Raw genomic sequence first — 18308 nt, forward strand, 5'->3', positions numbered from 1 at the left:
TAGGGAGGTTGTGTTTAGGAAAAAGGCAACGACAACGCTAACAAGAAGATATCCGTAAAAAAGCAACGACCGATTGATGCATCCCTAAAACAATCCCAAAAACCCATTAGGCCAGCGCGCATCAGCGCCCTGATTCGGATCCTCCTGACCCTGCGGCGCATAGCCATACCCCAGACTCTGAGGATCGAATCCACCAGCCTGAGCCGTCTGGCCGTCAATAGCAGGCGCACCATGAATAAATGACTCAGCCGATAGAATCGGCATGGAAGGATATGGATCGGCAGACTGAGTGCTTGTTGGAATTGGGGGCGGAAAAGCGTATTCTGGGAAGAGTCCGCCGAGGATATTCTCGCCGTGGCCCCATTCACCGGACATTGGGTACTGGAAGAAATCGGGGATTGAGTTGGCGGTGCTGCTGAAGGAGTCTGGGGAGTTGATGGGGTTTATGGGGTTGGGGGTCATGCCTGATGAACCTGGGGCTTGGGGTTGGGGTTGGGCTGTGGGAGTAGAAAAGTCTTGGGATAGTTGCCAGGATGGAATTTGGGGTGCCCGGAAGGTGTTGTCGCCTGCTTCGTGGAGGAATGCGGTTGAAGGTGAGTATGTGTTGGGCGGATTGGCGAGATACGGGGTTTGAATTGGGGGTTGGCTGCTGTCGCCTGGGCCTGGTAATGGGCTTATGGGGACGACGTAGCCTGAGGAATTGATTGGCGGAAGGCCTTCTAGGGTGTCGGGGATGCTGATATCCATCCTGTTGGAGTTGGCGGTGCTTGATGTTGGATACTTGGGAGCTGTGGCGGGAGTCATTGTTGTGCGGAGGGTTGTGGGCCGTCGGTGCTGCCTTTGGCGTTGTGGTGCTGGCTGTGTCCGAGAAGTGTGCCTTTTGGCTCCTGGTGGTTTATATTCTTGGTCTTCTTCGTCTGGGGCGTGGGCTCTTTTCTCATCTTTCGCGATAGCAACTTTGGCGATGCGTTCGAGGGCCGCGCTCATTCGGGCCATGAAACCGGCATAATTATTTGGTCCTTCGCCTGGGGAGAGAGTTGCAAAGAATGCTGCCACCATGTTGAGGGATTGAAGGTCTGCCTGCACTCTTGAATGGCGAGTATCACGTAGGATATTTGAGAATAATGTTGATGCTGCCAAGAAGACGTAGTATAATAACGACCTGAGGTTTCAGTGTGAGAAATGAAGCTGATATAGACCAGGAGACTGTGGTACTTACCAGGTCCATGCGATGTCTCCCCATGGCATGTTATTGACAACCTTCAAGGTATCTCGAGCAGCCTGTGCACCAATGGCTGCTGATCTTAAGGCATGTGCTTTGCTGATCGACTGGACCTTCTCTGGTTCCTTTCTGGCTTTTATCATGTGGTTAAGAAAGATAGGTACCCGGTGAATCATGATCACAGCATTGTGATAGACAAAATGGAGACCAATAGAAGCAAAGCCAAACAGAAAGTCGCTTTCAGTGGGCTTCATTTCCGGCTCAACGAGGGCTGGGGATTCACGTTTCCATTGTTCAAGCTCTGCATATAGTTCTTTAACCGTCTTGTAAATTTCAACGGGGGGCTTTTCTAATGCCGTAACAGAGTACAATCGACTGTAGATGTGGCTCTTGATGAGCGACATCCGACAGAGCTCGCGGAAGAATGGAATGTTGCTTGCGGTTTCACCATGCTTATCGCTTTCCAGTTCTTCAGGAAGAGGGACATCGAAATCATCTTGATGTTGGGATGGAGCGTTTCCAATTCTTAGGCATGTACTAAAACACTCTTTTTAGTACTCGAGGCCATGTTTAAATGGGCTTCTCTTACCTTTGATCAATGACAAACGCAACCCAAAAAACACGTCTTCTCTCCTCTTGCTCAGCCGGACTAAGTTCCGGCCTTGCAATATCTCGATGAAGCCCCATTCGATGACCGGACCGCATAGCCGCAGTGATGAGCGGTAGAGCTGACTGAGTTCCAGAATTCCCCCGAAGGAAGAACGCCTTTGCAAATTGTTAGACGCTTTCATACGAGCCAAAGGAGCAGGAAACGTACCATGCTAATCAAAGCCTGTACACTTAGTAGATCGGTGCGTCTCAAGGCTAATTCCGTGAAGACCGACATGGCGTTTTTGAAGTATAACTCGGATTTTTCCTTGTCTTTTTCTGACTTGGAGCTATTCGAGGATCGATATTCGTATGCCAAGCAGATTACCATGTTGATGTTGGCCCAACGGGCAGCATCATCACAGGTTTGCTGCGTATATTGCCATTCGACCATTTTCATGAATGACGACTCAAGATAGATAGGAAACAGACGGTTGGCCGTCCGGAAGAAATCTTTCATGAGAGAGAATACCTCCGACCTTGAGGGCAAAGGCTTAAAAACTTTCGAGGCAAACAGATCGTGGAACACATCTGGTCGCCATTGATTCCACGGATTTTCATGAATGGATTCAGGAGATATAATCCGCAAGAAGCTGACATCGCCTGTTTTGCTCTTAATCCACTCTATACCAGTTCGCGATAGAATTGACATTGAGCACGATATCCCTATTCGTTGAGTTAGTCTACGGGGGTCTTGTATCATATCGACCGTACTCACCGAAATATCGAGAATCATCTCTTTGGTCCGCCGGGAACATGGGTGTACCCTCGATGAAACCACCTTTTGAGCGAAGAGACGACCCGAAGTCTGACTTTGGACTAGACGCAGACGAGGGGTCTTGACTAAATGGTCCGTCATCATCTTCATCAGAAAGGTCGTCTTGGCTCATATCGCTCTCTTTCAAGATGCCTGCCATCCTCAATAACGACTCAACCCTGACGAGGCGGTCTTTCAAAGACTTGACATACTCGCTATTACTGTGATTGAATTAGCCATGATCGATGAACATGAGATCGGGAATGGTAATGAATATCAATATCGCTGTACCTTTGGTAATCATCCCGCTGTTCATGCTGGACCGGAAAGACACAACGCGTATTGCGGTGCATGCATTGTATACAAATTGAACTAGACCCTTGAACCTCACACTTGGTCTTTTTTCGATGGCACATCTCACAAGCCTAGATAGATGTCATATGGCCGTCAGCAATGCTGGATTCCCCCCAAACCGGGGTCCACCGGAATAGTGGAACTCGGGATGACAAGCGAAACCCACCCTCAGGTGTTGTCCTCTCCATAGCGCAGAATCCATGAACAATGAGTTCTGGGAAGATGACTGGTTCATTGCCTTGATGGCTGACGGTTTTGGATTGCGTGGGAGTCATGAATGTGCATGCCAAGACTTTGCAGAAAAGTCGCCCCGGCGGAAATGGGGAGGACTAGCGGGAGATCTTTATTTCTTATTTCGATCTCTCCTTGATATCCATCTATACCTAGGAGGTAGACGTTCAGAATCTGCAGGGAAAAGAGAAAATAAAAAGAGATGAATAATCAAAGCGGATGTCGGGAGTCCCGAATTCCGTTATTCTGTGCTCCTGCCGGGGTTACTTTGGTGGACCAACTGGACCCGCGGGGTTATGCCCATCGCTTCACCGGCTTGCAAGTTGATCATAAAGAGATACAGATACAACATTAGATTATGGAAGTCTTACGTCCAATGATAGAGTCGGCTACATACGTGGCTGACTACTGTGCCCGTTAAAAGGTGGTCTAAGACCTGCGAACGATATACAAATGGACGGTAAAAGTAGACTAGAATCCATGGATAATCCAGGAATCATGATCATGGGTTCAGTACGGAGTAGTGATTAAGATATAAAAGAAAAAAAAGATTGGTTGGTTAGAATTCTGCCAATTCGGACCAATGAAACCAGTTCCCGAGTCCTTACACGTGACACATCTGGCGAGCCGTCTGTGAAATCTGGGGTTCAAGATGGAGGTCTTGGATTGTTCTCACTTTTGGTTGAAGTACTCTCATGGCTATGGACTTCCTGAGACTCATACCTGAAGCCGGCGAGAGAAAACGAAGGGCGCTCGGACTCTTAGTCAGGACCTTCTAGGCAAACAGCACGTTTATTACAACACACCCACCTTGTTGAATATGCAAGGCGTAAATTGCGTACTCTTAGCGTCTATTTAGCTCCAAGAAAACATTGAATGTATCACCTGTCTTTTATTTCACTGAGCTAGATTATTAGTTTTAGATATCAAAGGTTATACACAGAACAGTCTATTGCACAAAGCATGCCATTTTTACTGTCTTCGTATACACTTAAAAAGACCATCTAAAGACCATCTAAAGACCGCTAAAAGACTATCAGAAAGACCACCAAAAAGACATGACAAGGCCGCATAAGCGGGCGACTATTTTCTTTATTATAAGTTCATTGATGCAACTGATTCCGCAAGTGCCCGAACATTAGCGTCCGATCTCTCTAGCCCAACTGTCTGGCTTATATTGTAGCGCATGAAGAGTTCCACCGGTGCTGTATCATCATCCTCGAAGCTCCACAGTTGAGAATACTGTAGAACCAAATTTTCCCCATCAAATGAAGCTTGAATGATCCTTCCGTGCTGTTCGCCCATATAGGAGAGAACTAATAAATATATAGTTATAGGTAGCGATAGAGGGTTAGTAAGACTTAGGGGCTACTATACGGCGTAAGTTACTTACTGGGTGGATAGCATACTTCCGGAAGGGCCTCTGAGATGTTCGAATGAGCATCATGTTCACAATTGCTCTTATTTCATGAAGAGTAAGACTCTGGTCGGCATGATTTGCGGGAACGTGTGCGATAGTTTCCATAATCGCATGTGGTATAGGTGAGCTTTCGTCACTATCTTCTAGGAGACTCTGAATCCGCCAATGTAGGCCAAATCCGCGCTCATAAGTCTGAGGGCCGGTTGTCTTTCTTTTCGTCCTAGTTGATATCAGTATATACATTCAAACCTCTAGAAATCTTCACTATTTATTTACCGCCATAACGCTGTAAGAGATCCAAGGCCAGTAAGAGAAGAGAATATCGGTCGCCCCTTCCGATAAGTACTAATATGCCAGGACATATAGTACTGTGTTTCATGGGCACAGCTCTCTCACTCGTTCGGCCCCGCCACAAGCATGACTTCCTCATAAAACTCCCTAGCAAGAGTGAAAGGGTCTTCTGCGTTTGGATTGCTTATAAGGACATCTTTCAAAATAGAATCAAAGTCTGGGCGGTTATTCAACTTTGGACAGTCATCGACCGAGATTCGCGAAGTGAGTATTGGATACTTTTGGAGGTCTCTCTCCGGGTGAGGCAGGAAAAAGCATGGGTGAAATTGTAGAACCCCATCATCTGTTATCCCTACTTGATAAGCCTGGATTTCGAAACCTTGGAGATTACTAGGGGAGAGAAAGAAGGATTCGCAGTCGTTGACTCATTGAAGATTCTTTAGAACATCGTGCCGTATGATTAGGGTTTGTGCATCCATCTCTATAGAGATATAGCGAAGTCATGAAAGTTGAGAGAAAGGGATAAAGGATGGGAGGAGTCATCCGTGTGAGATGGAGTGTGTGTATGTGTGTGCGTGTGTGTCAGTGACAGGTTCGCAGTGTCAATGATACTATGGATACGTAAGGCGGTAAATCCTGCCCTGAAAGCCGGCGTGTATTCTGCCAGGATACCCTTGCAGTAGGTACTACATGCAAAGTACCTTGTTATGGATGCCGTAAAAAAATTATCTTAGGTAGAAAGTTGAAACGCACAACCAGATCTCAAGGATATGGGGCGGTAAGGTCAAGTGACGTGACGGTGCATATAGCTATAGATAACGACAATGTCTTTTTTGGATGATCTTTTGCATCGGTGTCGTAGCTAGAAAGATGTTTATTATGTAGCTATGGAAGTTCCACTAGGGATAGTCTTCCAAGGTAAGTGCTAAGTACCTGGGAGTCCCCATTCTGACCCTCCACACCGTCTTCGGGAGGTGGGGGGGATGTCGAAGCACTAACTACCACTATCATCACGTCACTGCATCTGGCGCAACGGCCAATTTTCTTTATCCTTCGGAGTGGTGGAATCGATTTTCCTGACATGGCTCACAAGGCTTAGACTCGTTGTGTATTATACATATTTTACCCAGCATCTGGAGAGCTGCGAAGCGCCGAGGTTGTCGGTACTACCAAGTCATGGATGTCAATATTGTCGTCCCGCACCTAGTTCCAATCGCTCCCGCGCCGGTTCAGACACCATCCGTCGCTGTCCAAAATGGCTCTGATCCCGACATGGCTGCAATGCGCTTTAACTGCCAAGCTTGCGTGCGCAAGAAAACCAAATGCGATAAGACGGCCCCAGCATGTTCGAGCTGCAGAAAAGCAAAGCTCCACTGCGTCTACAAGGATCCCCCGTCGAGAAAGAGACAGCGAAGCCCGTTCGATGATGTGCACGAGCGATTAGTGCGGTACGAGCGCATATTGCGAGACAACAATCTTCTTCATACAGCCTCTGCATCGACCCCATATAGCCGAAAGACAGAGGCATCAGCAGCCAGCACGCGGAACCCAAGCCCAAAGCCGGACTCGCAACCTGCCAGCTCGGGCAGACTTCTGTCCGCCGACGACAAGTCTCGCTATCATGACAGTGTCCTCCTTGATGTTGAAGAGGGCGACCTGTGTGAAGTATCCGATTCCGACCAGGATGACAGCTATCGCGGGGATACCGGAGCTAATGAGAGCACCCCGACGGGCTTACTAGGCCTCCTCGCGGCACAGACCATCTCTGAGGCCATACTCGGACACACACAGAGTATCACCGAGCAACATCCTGGTTATGAGGATGCGACCAAGCTCTGGAATGCGTACGTGCAAAATGTGGAGCCTCTGTGCAAGGTTCTTCATATCCCGACTGTCGCGAAAATGGTCGATACCGTTTCAAAGCAACCCTTTGTGGCCTCGAAGAGCGACGAGTGCCTTCTTTTTGTGATATACTATTTCGCCGTGTACACCATGTCGGATGCTGACTGTGTGCAAGAGTTCAACCAGCCGAGGAACTATTTGATGTCGAAATATCGGACCGCTGTGCATCAAGCGCTTATCAATGCGTCGTGGCTGAAAACAACATCAATACCGGTATTACAGGCTTACACACTATTCCTCATTGCTATGCGCGCTCAAATAGATTCTGACACGTTATGGATTTTGACGGGCATTGCCATTCGCCTCGCACAACGCATGGGGCTCCACCGTGATGGTGAAAACCTCGGATTACCACCCTTTGAGGTTCAGATGCGACGGCGACTTTTTTGGCAACTGCTTCCGCTGGACAGCTATGCGAGTCAGGTTTCCGGCAGTGGTATTGTTTTATCGTCCAATAGCTGGGATACTAAGCAACCATTGAATATCAACGATAATCAGATTTTCCCTGGTATGACAGAGCCGCCCCTCGAACAAAGAAGCGCCACAGAAATGATTTTTTGCTTGTCTCGGATGGAATTGTCGAATTTCTACACCCGAACCGGCGTCAAATTGAAAGGGATTGGTAACACGGTTCAATTCAAAGATGCAGAGGACATTGAGAGACTTATTGATGAGGTTGAAGATCTTATCGAGACTAAATTTCTTCGGTACTGCGATATCCTGAACCCCTTACACTTTTTCACCATGGGAATCGCCCGATCTGCGACCAATGCTGTTCGACTGCGGGCTAGAATGCCGCTGCTGATGACACAAACCATCACAGACGCGCAAAGGAGGGATATTTGTACGCTCGCAGCAAGGATCCTCGATACAACCAGCGCCATCTACGGCAACCCAAGCATGCGGAAGTATCGATGGCATATACAAGCTTTCTTCCTGTGGGATGCCCTTCTCTGCGTTCTACGTAGCATCGCAGACGTCGGATTCTACTCAGCCTCTGAGCTTGATACTTCTTGGGGCAAGGTTGCAGATGTGTATTTTAATCACGAAGAACTTGTCAAGGGCAGAAGAACCATACACGTCACAATCGGTAAGCTAACCCTCAAGGCCTGGCTTGCGAATCCCCCAAGTCAATCCGCCCCAGAGCCTACTTTCATAACCGCACTGTGTACCCAACACGAGCCGAAAGTGAGCAGACACAGACAGCAGGAGAGCATGGATGAAAGAGGGGAAATTACCAAACTCGCGGACGGATGCGATTTTGATGAAGTTTTTGGCAACATTGATGGGACAGGCCTGGATCTAAATGGAGGGTTTGACCCTTCGAATTGGGTTTTCTGGGATCAGCTGTGTTGATGGACTAGCCGAGGTTGAGTGGGTGACCTCCACCATCGGGCTTTGATTCACGATGAGGGGAGATGAGGGAAGGGTTTATATTTTAGATGTAGCTTATGGCTATCGCCACGATGGATCCAGACCAATAGTGGAGGGAAAGCCGAGATGTGTTTCTAAGGGACGGACAGCATGGGGCGCGCACGGGTTGCGCATGGGTTGTGCATGGGTTAGTGTCGAAAGGTTTGTTAGAAGTGCCGCTCAAAAATTTCCTAGATTATAGATCATGTAGCCCGTCCATTTTGAATATGTAGACTTCTGACTTGTGTGGACTACATACTGCTTACGTTGGATGCGTATTGCGTATCTTACCATCAGAATCCGACTACCAAAATGCAGTACTCTGACTCAATTTCCGTCAGCAAAGAATCATGATGCACCTCCGCTTTGAAACAGTAACCGATGGGACAGCAGCAATAAAGTTTTGGCTCCATGACCAATGAAGGTGGTGCAGATATCAAATCAGGATAATCCCACCCGTCTATCCAGCATCTGTACCCAAACAAGTTAGGAGTGGCCTTCAAACAGTAAATTCCCGGATAGTGTCAGAATGAGTAAGATAGAGCTTATAATTAGTTATGTAAAACAATAGTCGGCTGCTTACGCGGTCTTGAGATGTCCTTTTTGGTGCTCTTTTTTTCTTTTAGATATTCTCTACCTTCTTCAGCAAAAACAGCTTAAAATGTACACGACGACTCCCCTATGTACACATAACCTTTGATTCCCACATTATAGGCCATAAATAGCCAAATTCCTAGTCTGCCAAATCCCCACAAATCTAGACAATCCGCTACATCCGCACCCCTCACACCCCACAATCCACTCCCAACTTAACCTGCGGCATATCGAGAAATAGCACGAAGCCTAGGCCCAAAGAAATAGAACGCAAAAGGTGCCGACCAACCAATAGCTATGGTGATGAAAGCCAGAACACTCGTACCCCAACCATAGCCGAGAGACGAGTACATATACGGCGCGAAGAGCGGGAACCCAAACCCACACAAACTGCGCAGAATTGCGCAGGCCGCCATAGCACTAGCCGCGTAGGTCTCGTAGCTGTCGACGATATACGTCTGCATACCCTGCAAACAGGAGATCGTGCCTGCGGTGAAGAGCAACGCCCCGATGTTGGGCATGATCCAGTGCGTATTTCCGATACTCCAGCCGTACCAGAATAGACCAATGGTGCTAATGAAGGAACCCACAGCTAATGACGGCATGCGGTACTCTGGTTTACCGACACCGTTGTTTCGAGCCTTGAGGGTTTTGTAGATCTGGTCAACCAGCTTGAGATTGATGAAGAGACCGGCAAATGATCCAATGGCAATGGAAACATAGTTCAGTCCACCGATGCTAGAACTCTCGTGGTAGACCTCTGTGAAGATGTCCGGGAATGTCGCTAACATGAGGTACGTTACGCCGAAGAGATAGGCCATGTAGATAGCCATGCAGAAGACGATGGGCTGTGTTGTGAATAAAAGCACAGGTCGCTCGAAGGCATGCAGAAGCCTGCAGGCAAGTGTCTCTACCTTCTCGCCGGTATGCAGCTTGGTGTTTCCCGTCTTCTGGATGAGGACGTCGCATCGTTTGCGTAGAAGCGTAGCTGGATGACATTCACGCAGCCAGATGAACCCGGCAACCTGGACCGCAACGGCAGCGGCAGAGGTTGCCCAGAAGACCCAACGCCAAGTCGAGTACTGGGCGATAAAGCCGCCTGCAATGGGGCCAATTACGGGTCCGAGAAGCGGTCCGAGAGTATAGACACCCATGGCCTTGCCACGGTCTTCGGCGCTCCACATATCGCTGCAGGACTGGTCAGTACACGTAGGATTTCTCGGGGATTTTATTATTCTGCTAACCCAATGGCACCTCCTCCAATTGCGAGCGGCGCACTGCCACCAATACCCGCAAGAAAACGAAAAGCAAAGAGTTGGGACTTTGTCTGGGAGAAACCGCATCCCAGATTCCAGGCTAGATACCACACATTGCTAACCTGGAGCAGACGTACACGGCCGTAGAGCTCGGAAGCTGGACCGAAGAAGGTGGGGCCAATGGAGTAGGCGAGGAGGAAGATCGCCATGGATAGGTATATTTCAATATTGGAGTGCATCCCAAGGGCCTTGCCGAGATCTTGCATGGCGGGGGCAATCATGGATGATGAGACTGGTGAGATGAAGACGAAAAAGGAGATAGCCCAGGTATTCTTCCATTTTGTACTCTTAGGCCAGTTCTTGGGGTTCTCTGGGTCGTTTGGTCCGCTCCATGTGACGAGATCTGGGTCTTTGATGGAATCGGCATCGAGAGAGGGCCCGGTTACGGTTGTGGGTTTGGCTGCTTCGAGGTCTTTCGTCTCGTGGGAGCCCTCGTCAGAGTCGCTTGTGCTCTTGTTGCTCATCTTGGAATTTGTATCAGATATATTGAGATAAAGAGCTCAGTTTCTTAACGTTATACTACCAGAAATTGACCTCAGTAGTTATATACTCCTTGAACAGTTTACTATGCCTATGATCTAACCAATCAGCGGACCGTATTTCACTTCGGGGCCGGATCACCGACGCACCGTCCAATAGGATAAAGTAATTCTTCGGGCCCGCTGGTGATCGCCCGCCACGCTGTCCAATGGGAGGGTGTCATTCTTCGGGCCCGGCCCGTTCTATTTGCCTGAGGCCTAGGGTCGACTACCCCTTAGGGCGTAGAATATCTATTTAGCTCTAAATTGCATAGATCACGGGTCACAGTCCTAGGAGAATGTATCACCTATGATTTTATTTTACTAGCATACCTAATTTTGGGAATTCGATCATTTGTTATCACCACCTTCAAAGCTTCGATTTCGAGACCTTGGAGGTCACTAGGCAGAGAAAGAAGGATTCGCAGTACTTGATTCATTGATTGAGGTGGTTTAGACCATCTTACCATCTGGTTAGGCTTATGCATCCATATAGGGAAATATCGAGATCACGAAAGTGGGCAAAAGGGGTATGTAGGCACATGTCCAGGTGTAGTACGGAGTATGTAGTGATGATCACCCGATTCCAATAAAGTCGCGCACTATATAATGACGTGATCCCAAACTCCCCTGGAACCTTGCATACTTGTGGGTTGACAGGTACATGTACCTAGGTGTACCTGGGTGTACCAAGTATTCGCAAGGACCTAGCCATCTTAGAACATGTACGGAAGTGGATTGTATATATTATGTGATCACGGGTATCTCAAGCCATTGTCTGATCTTCATGTAAGAAATAAGCAAAGAACTATCATCTCTGGTTAATAATAGACGTATCATCTAGAAGCCGCTTTCTAGAAGGACAGGCAAAGAGGTGGAGATAAGCTTAAATCCTCTAGTCTCTAGTTATACCACATTTGGGAATCGCGATAACCCGTCGATAACAATATTATACAGATTCACAACCAACCAGGTTGGAATTCCCGAGGTCATATCTCGCTGACAAATGGAGCACATGCACCCCGCAGTATGTGTTGATACAAGTACTCGGTGTTTTGCTGCTTTACTGAAAAAAATATTACTACCCATCCTACAGACCTCAGGAGACAATCACCTCACTCATCATGAGACCCGTTACAATTGGAATCGTGTCGATCGGAGACATGGGCCTAGGTATGGCCCGACTCCTAAAAGCACACGACTACCGAGTTGTCACGGTCGCAGAAGGAAGAAGGTACGACTCCAGCGACGGAAAGGCAACCCGAGAAACTGACGATCGCCAGTGAACACACACTGGCCCGAATTCATTCCGCAGGCATCGAAATACTCCCCACAGACCAAGCGCTAGTAATCCAAGCCGACTACGTACTTTCGATCGTACCTCCGCGGAACGCGCTAGCGACCGCACGACGAATCGCAGACGCATCCGCCCAGCCACCGACCGACAGTCTCCGAGAGGCAATAGAGGATGTAGAAAGCAAGCCGAAGAGGTCCAAGCTATACTTCCTGGAGCTCAACGCAGTACCCGCCCGACTGGCGTCGGAGATGGCGGCACTATTCAGCGAACCAACCGCAACCACGGAAGAGGGCCGAGGGTGCCACTTCGTCGATGGCGGAATCATTGGGCTGCCACCAACGCAAAGCACGCAAGACGGGAGCTGGAAGAAACCTACTGTCGTGCTGTCCGGGTTGGTGGATCTGGCTCCTGGGTTTGCGACACTAACCAGCGTCCTGAATATAAGGCTTGTCTCACCTCGGATTGGCGCCGCATCCACGCTCAAACTATCCTTCGCGGGGCTGAACAAAGGTCTTATCGCGCTGTCTATTTTGTCGTTCTCCACTGCGCAGAAGGAAGAGATGTTGCCGGAATTGCTGGCGTTGTTGGAGGAGTATTCTCCACGTTCTGCGGCGCTTGCGACGAATGGGGTGATTAGTATGAGTCCCAAGGCATACCGGTGGGAGGAGGAAATGCGTGGGATTGGGGAGGCATTTGATGCGGAGGGTGGGTGGAATGGGGTCGGCACCGATGTTTATGGAGGGTTTGCTGAGATCTATCGGATCATTGCGGAAGATACCATATTAGGGGAGGAAAGAGTGGAGCATCGAGTACGAGGTCTAACGGTTGAAGACGCCTCCCAGATCATCGCTCAAAGGCAAAGGAAAAGTAAGCCTTGAATGATGTATGGAGTATGAATATTAGCATAAAAACGTTTGTCATAAAAACGATCAAATGTTTCTAGGCTGCGCGGGAAGGGGGGGATTTTGCTTCCGGTGCCAAGCTTCGGGGTGTATCACTGCAACTTAGTCCGCGTCATCCGTGATGCACTGAAATGGCATTAAACAAATCATGGAGGATATAGAATACACTTACGTGCACTTTAGTACAGATCTTACGGTTCGTACAATTTTTACACATTTTATAACATTTCATAACATTTTATAACATTGGTACTACGTACTTGTACCTTGTCGTACTTCGTGTACCTTGTACTTGAATCAGGTACTGGTCCCGAGGTAAGTGGGGATTATCAAAGTCCCCCTTTTTTTTCTTGACAAAGAGCTTGATATCTTGAATCTGGAGAAGCTCTTATATATACTTTATAAATTGGTTATCCTTCTTATCCCGTATGGACGGGATATACCCCATACATTTCAATCTCTCTATATATAATCCAAAGCGGTGAATGCCCCCAACGGACGAACCAGAAGTCGCGATCACGACATTTCTCCATTCTATCAGATCATCGACTAGCATCTTTTTCTTCCTCGTCTTCCTCTTCGCCCCCCCCCTTTTTTATTAAAACAACTCCATTTATTTCCCTTTTAATTCGTTCAGGTGGAACTCCCGCGGCATGCGACGATGAAGTGACCTTTTTTCTTTGACTAGATCGTGGCCGAGAACTCAACTTCCCGGTATTTTCTACCCATCTACAGAGTACTTTGTCTCACTCTTATTTATTTGTTTTTTTTTAAAAAAACTCTTTTACCTTTTTTCGCCTTGATTTTTATATTAGGCAATTTTTTAACTGGTGATTCCGATTTGCTTCATAGAAAATCCCGTCCTGATCTGGGGTTTCCAACATCATAAGCCCCTCTTCTCTCTCAACTCACATAACCCTAAAGGTCAAGGGGGCTGAACTTCTTTTTTCTATTTCTTTCCTTCTTCAACCATGCCGGGGGAACAACCACCTTTACCAGGTCCAGGTCCAGTCTTTGACAAACTTGAGAACTTCAATTTTTTGATGTCGCGTCACGACCCAGCAGCCAAGACTCGACAGTACTCATTTGACGCTGATACCGGGCTGGTCCCGTTTGGCAACGTGAGCATGGATTATGATCAGACTGAAGGCATGGGCGGTCTGTCTGTCAGTTCCTATGAGAGTATAGAAGACGACCGCAGCTCCCTCGATCTCCGAGGCTATCCCTATCACGGTACGTGTCAAGCTTTTGAGATCTCTTGTGCCCAATGTTGCATTTGTTACGCCATCGCGCCTCTGCGTCTGAGCTTTAGTTCCGGGGCTTTGAATTCCCTCTGAAAATTGAAGTTCGATGTGTGTATTTTTTTGGGCCTGATTTTCTCCCTTGGTTTTTTTTTTTAAAAAAAAAGAAAGAAAAAAAAGGCACCTGGATAGCTAGGTTGCTGAACCTCTTCCCTCTTCCCTCTTCCCTCTTCCCCTACACATGTTCAAATTTCATTTGTTTAAAAAAGGGCTCGAGACTGCAGAGCCCAGGATGTGAGCAGTCGGCATGCATCCTTCATCTCCAATGGCGGAAGGAGATCACCGTCGGTGCTCCTTAATGCCACGAGCACGCAATCCCGCAACGAAATGGCAAACGCCAGTTGTTGCCTGCTGACGCTTAACTGCACATCCCCTTGAAACCCTTCTTGAGCTTATATCCTTCCGGAATATGATTTGCACTTCCCGATCCATGGGGCTTATTCCCTCGGGGTTATATCGACTTTGATCGCTTACTCCATCCATAGGTCCCCCCGGCGAGAAGTCCGTCAACTACAATCTTCCAGAGCACATGATGCCCTACTCAGCACACTCAATCTACCCGCCAGTCCCATATGCGCCCGACGAGCTCGGTCACGCACAGGGAGCCCTCACTCCATCCGATGTTTCCTCATCCATCTCTCCGCCCAACGGCCAAATGGGAAACACCAAGTACAGCACCACCATCTCCGGCGATCGCATCGCCGCCGCCCTCGATCAAGAGGAGGGCGTACGCGGTGCCGCAGAGGAAGATCGTCGTCGTCGAAATACCGCTGCCAGCGCCCGCTTTCGTCAGAAGAAGAAGCAGCGTGAGCAGGTCCTCGAACGTACTGTTCGGGAAACTACCGAGAAGAACGCTGCCCTCGAGGCTCGCGTTGCACAGCTCGAAATGGAGAATCGTTGGTTGAAGAACCTTCTCACTGAGAAACACGATGCTGGTTCTCGTTTGCCGGCCCCGGCTAAGGATAGCTCTGCTCTCGAGCTAAAAGGTCCTGGGGCCAATACCAGACAAAAACATATCCAGCCCAAAAAGAAGGGTGTCGGCACCGAGGAGTAAGGAGCTAAATGGAAGAATGTGTGCTTTTTTGTCGCTTGTTTGCGTTGTTGTTTTGTTGTTTGTATCATCTCCCCAGCCTACGTCTCCTGCGGTCTTCTACTCTATAAGGCGTCCGTACCGAATCAGCATTTTCTGCCCTTTTCCCTCCGATCTCCTCGCTTTGCTATGGTGTCTGCACTCGTTTCTTCTTTCCTCCTTCTCTATCAGAAATGGAAGATGGGAACAGACGAGCGCAGACAAATGACGATGTTACGACCCTTCTCTTCTTCTCGTCTGCCCGGCTCTCCCGACCGTGGCTTTTTCGACTTCTAGGGATGGTCTTTTCTTCTGCACTTCAGATCTGGCACTTTCGTTTGATGTTTTCAATCCCTGGTCCCCCTTTTCTACTCTCTACCATCGGGCTTCTATCTTTATATCTCCTGCCCAGGCTCTCTACCTCTACATCCTCTCAACCCTTCCTATCCTCTTTCCATCAGATCGTGCGCTGCGAAGGCTTGTTTCATGTTTTCTTCCTTTCCCCGGGGTTGCGGGAAAGGAGATGAGTTGGCGGTGTTGTGGTCCAGATTCGGGGAAGTCGAATTTTGTTTTTGCTTTATGTTATTTTGTTTTACATTTGATATCTATTTCTCTTTTCTCTGGGATTTGCTTTTTTTCTGTTTTGGTTTCCGTCCTTGCTAGCTGTCTATGGACTGGAATGCGTGCAATATAACTATGGAGGTTATTGCTATACGAATTTACCTCACGCTATTATCCTATTCCTACTATTCTATGTTGTATAGGACTCTTTTCCATATACGTAATAGCAAAGACGTAAAAGCAGCGGTGAGTGACGTGCTTTATCTGGCGTGCTATATCAGAGCGATTTCCTCATTGGGATGGACTGCCATTGGAGAATGTATCTCACTTTTCCGGGGTAAGGTTCTAATCCCCACTGTTCAGGCGAACTCTGCAACCACACAGTACCTTTGAAATCAGCCTGAATATCTGAATATCTGAATATATATCTCTATATGCAGTATACTACATTGGGTAATATAAATTCCTGCAAACGATCCATTAGAACACCTTCATTACCCTGGACTATCCTAATTGAAAAACCAAAAAAAAAAACAACAAAAACAAGTCAACATAAGATGGTATTACATCAATTAAGTAAAAACAGGGAATGGAAATAAGGGGAAAAAAAACCACAAAACAAAAGAACCGAGGCAATTCCCACTTGATCTCAAGTACATCTCCAACTCCGTGGAAAAAGGAAAAGGGAAATTAGACCCACGTCCCTCGATCTAAGCATGGAGAAAGTGGACATCCCCAAAGCACGATTTAGAGCCGTTGGATCACGACATTGAGAGGCGTCCATGTGAGGAAAAAAAGGGCGTCGAACATCCGAAGTTGCATGGCGTGATTGATGTACGTCTTCTTCGAGAATAGCACGGAATTCAGGAATAAAACGAAACATAGTATATGGAAGGTTCGGAAGGGATTTTTGATCAAAAAAGGAACGTGATGAAAAACGAACGGACAAATGATAGATCATATGTCATTTGTCGAGAATTTCAGCCGTCAGATTCGTGAGAAAAGGTGGAAAGCTTTTTTTTTTTTTTTTTTTCCAACCCTTATACGGTAATAGGCTCACGCTCCTCTTCACGTCCTCGCAACTCGCCCTCAATAGTGCTGACACCGTCATCACCGTCCTCGTAGCTGGGGTGCTGGTCAGCAGGCAGCCAAGAGTCGCGGTCCCCAGCCAAGGGCTGGTCCTGTCCAGACAGATCCACGCCCTCGCGGTTCTTGCTGAGGTTAGAGCGGTGGCGCTGGGAGAGGGTGCGGGAGCGCTGAGAGAGACTAGACTTGACGACTGCCTTGGAAGAAACCCAGTTGGTAAGGGCATCCTCGCAGTCCTGGATGATAGCCTTGGAGGCATCGTAGCCGTCGTAGGCGTGGCGGGTCTCGCCGGGAGTGACGGGGGTGTCGTCGATCAAGTCGAGGAGGTGCTTTCCGTAGCCAGCGACGATGGCGACCTTCTCGCAGTGCTCGCGGAGCGCATCGAACTGGTACTGGAAGGCAGCCTTGACCTTCTCGCGGGTGATGTTGGATAGCTGGGCCTCGGCGACTAGGGACTCGGCTTCGGCGCGGACAAGCTCTTGCTCTAGCACGACGATGCGGGGCGAGTTGGGGTCCTTGTACTTCAGCTTGGCGATCTCATCGGTGATCTTTTGCTTGCCTGCAGATGAATTCGGTTAGTTAATGCTGGAAATTTGGGCAGACACTGAAGAGAGAAACTTACGGTCTCGGCTGGGCTGTACGGAAGCCTCGATGTTGCGGATGCTCTTAATAGTGACACGGTACTGGTCGTAGCGGTCAACGAACATATCCTCCAGCTCACCGATCTCGTAGATCAGCACGCCGAGCTTGTCCGTCACATCCGACACATCCTCATCGCATGCTTCACCCCAGATGGAGAGTTGTTGCTATGGCGACCGAGTCAGTTTCCAATTTATTCCCACGATCATCACAGATTCAGGGCCATCCACATACAGCGACTTCCATGCGCTCCCGGGCAACGAGTTCCATGCTGCGCATGGCGTTCTTTTCCATCTTGACGAGCTGCGACAGCTTCTTCGCGAGATCGGGTCCGAAGGCACCGGCGGCGTTCTTGCGGAAAGCATGGCCTAGTCGCAGGATGTTAGTGAGTCCAATATTTTCATTTTATTTCCCATTAGCGATCTCTCCGACGACTAGTGGTCTCCAATTCGACCGTTGTATCTCTCGGAGGTACGACGGGGACGAGTCGATGGCGGCCCAATTAGGCATCCTCCAGCGTGACGAATCCTCAGGAGATTTCTAGTCGTCGCAGCCGATCGCAGAAATATGAAATATCCCAATCGCACTCACCGATTCCGCCTTTCCCTAGCCATCTCCCGGTTTTGGTTGTGGACAGTGGTGGTGGTGGGCTCTCGACCTGCGAGGCGGTCGGGGCGCGCGACTGGCGCATGGAATAGGTGCGATGCATGGTTTGGACAGGGGAAATTGGCGATAGGAAGATGATTGTAGAGATGTAGAGATTCTTGTTCCTGTAGAAAAAAAAAGA

The 18308-nt window shown here is 48.5% G+C and overlaps 7 protein-coding genes across 7 annotated transcripts; 3 read left to right on the forward strand and 4 right to left on the reverse strand.

Annotated features, from left to right (window-relative positions):
- Positions 1–84: 84 nt before the first annotated feature.
- Positions 85–3043, reverse strand: N7537_000782 (transcription factor domain-containing protein; the record flags this gene model as incomplete). Its single annotated transcript, XM_056891840.1, has 6 exons — positions 85–1162; positions 1220–1759; positions 1812–1987; positions 2040–2536; positions 2589–2848; positions 2919–3043. The coding sequence occupies 6 exons, from the start codon at positions 3041–3043 to the stop codon at positions 85–87; spliced, it is 2676 nt and encodes an 891-aa protein (XP_056756835.1).
- Positions 3044–4384: 1341 nt separating this feature from the next.
- N7537_000783 (uncharacterized protein) lies at positions 4385–4994 on the reverse strand (the record flags this gene model as incomplete). Its single annotated transcript, XM_056891841.1, has 3 exons — positions 4385–4528; positions 4606–4852; positions 4909–4994. The coding sequence occupies 3 exons, from the start codon at positions 4992–4994 to the stop codon at positions 4385–4387; spliced, it is 477 nt and encodes a 158-aa protein (XP_056756836.1).
- A 1105-nt stretch (positions 4995–6099) lies between these two features.
- On the forward strand, positions 6100–8181 carry N7537_000784 (putative C6 transcription factor; the record flags this gene model as incomplete). Its single annotated transcript, XM_056891842.1, has 1 exon — positions 6100–8181. The coding sequence occupies one exon, from the start codon at positions 6100–6102 to the stop codon at positions 8179–8181; it is 2082 nt and encodes a 693-aa protein (XP_056756837.1).
- An 866-nt stretch (positions 8182–9047) lies between these two features.
- Positions 9048–10612, reverse strand: N7537_000785 (MFS transporter; the record flags this gene model as incomplete). Its single annotated transcript, XM_056891843.1, has 2 exons — positions 9048–10020; positions 10077–10612. The coding sequence occupies 2 exons, from the start codon at positions 10610–10612 to the stop codon at positions 9048–9050; spliced, it is 1509 nt and encodes a 502-aa protein (XP_056756838.1).
- Positions 10613–11672: 1060 nt separating this feature from the next.
- On the forward strand, positions 11673–12841 carry N7537_000786 (uncharacterized protein; the record flags this gene model as incomplete). Its single annotated transcript, XM_056891844.1, has 3 exons — positions 11673–11693; positions 11770–11900; positions 11950–12841. The coding sequence occupies 3 exons, from the start codon at positions 11673–11675 to the stop codon at positions 12839–12841; spliced, it is 1044 nt and encodes a 347-aa protein (XP_056756839.1).
- Positions 12842–13645: 804 nt separating this feature from the next.
- Positions 13646–15220, forward strand: N7537_000787 (bZIP transcription factor; the record flags this gene model as incomplete). Its single annotated transcript, XM_056891845.1, has 2 exons — positions 13646–14098; positions 14652–15220. The coding sequence occupies exons 1-2, from the start codon at positions 13837–13839 to the stop codon at positions 15218–15220; spliced, it is 831 nt and encodes a 276-aa protein (XP_056756840.1). The 5' UTR covers positions 13646–13836.
- A 1616-nt stretch (positions 15221–16836) lies between these two features.
- N7537_000788 (Eisosome component PIL1/LSP1 family protein) lies at positions 16837–18230 on the reverse strand (the record flags this gene model as incomplete). The annotated part of the gene is made up of 4 exons (XM_056891846.1): positions 16837–17441; positions 17505–17688; positions 17756–17889; positions 18113–18230. 4 exons carry the CDS (start codon positions 18228–18230, stop codon positions 16837–16839), a joined length of 1041 nt encoding a protein of 346 aa, XP_056756841.1.
- Between the last annotated feature and the right edge of the window lie 78 nt (positions 18231–18308).

Source organism: Penicillium hordei (assembly GCF_028827395.1).
Source record: "Penicillium hordei strain IBT 12815 chromosome Unknown utg000001l_segment0_segment0, whole genome shotgun sequence".
NCBI classification, from domain to species: domain Eukaryota; kingdom Fungi; phylum Ascomycota; class Eurotiomycetes; order Eurotiales; family Aspergillaceae; genus Penicillium; species Penicillium hordei.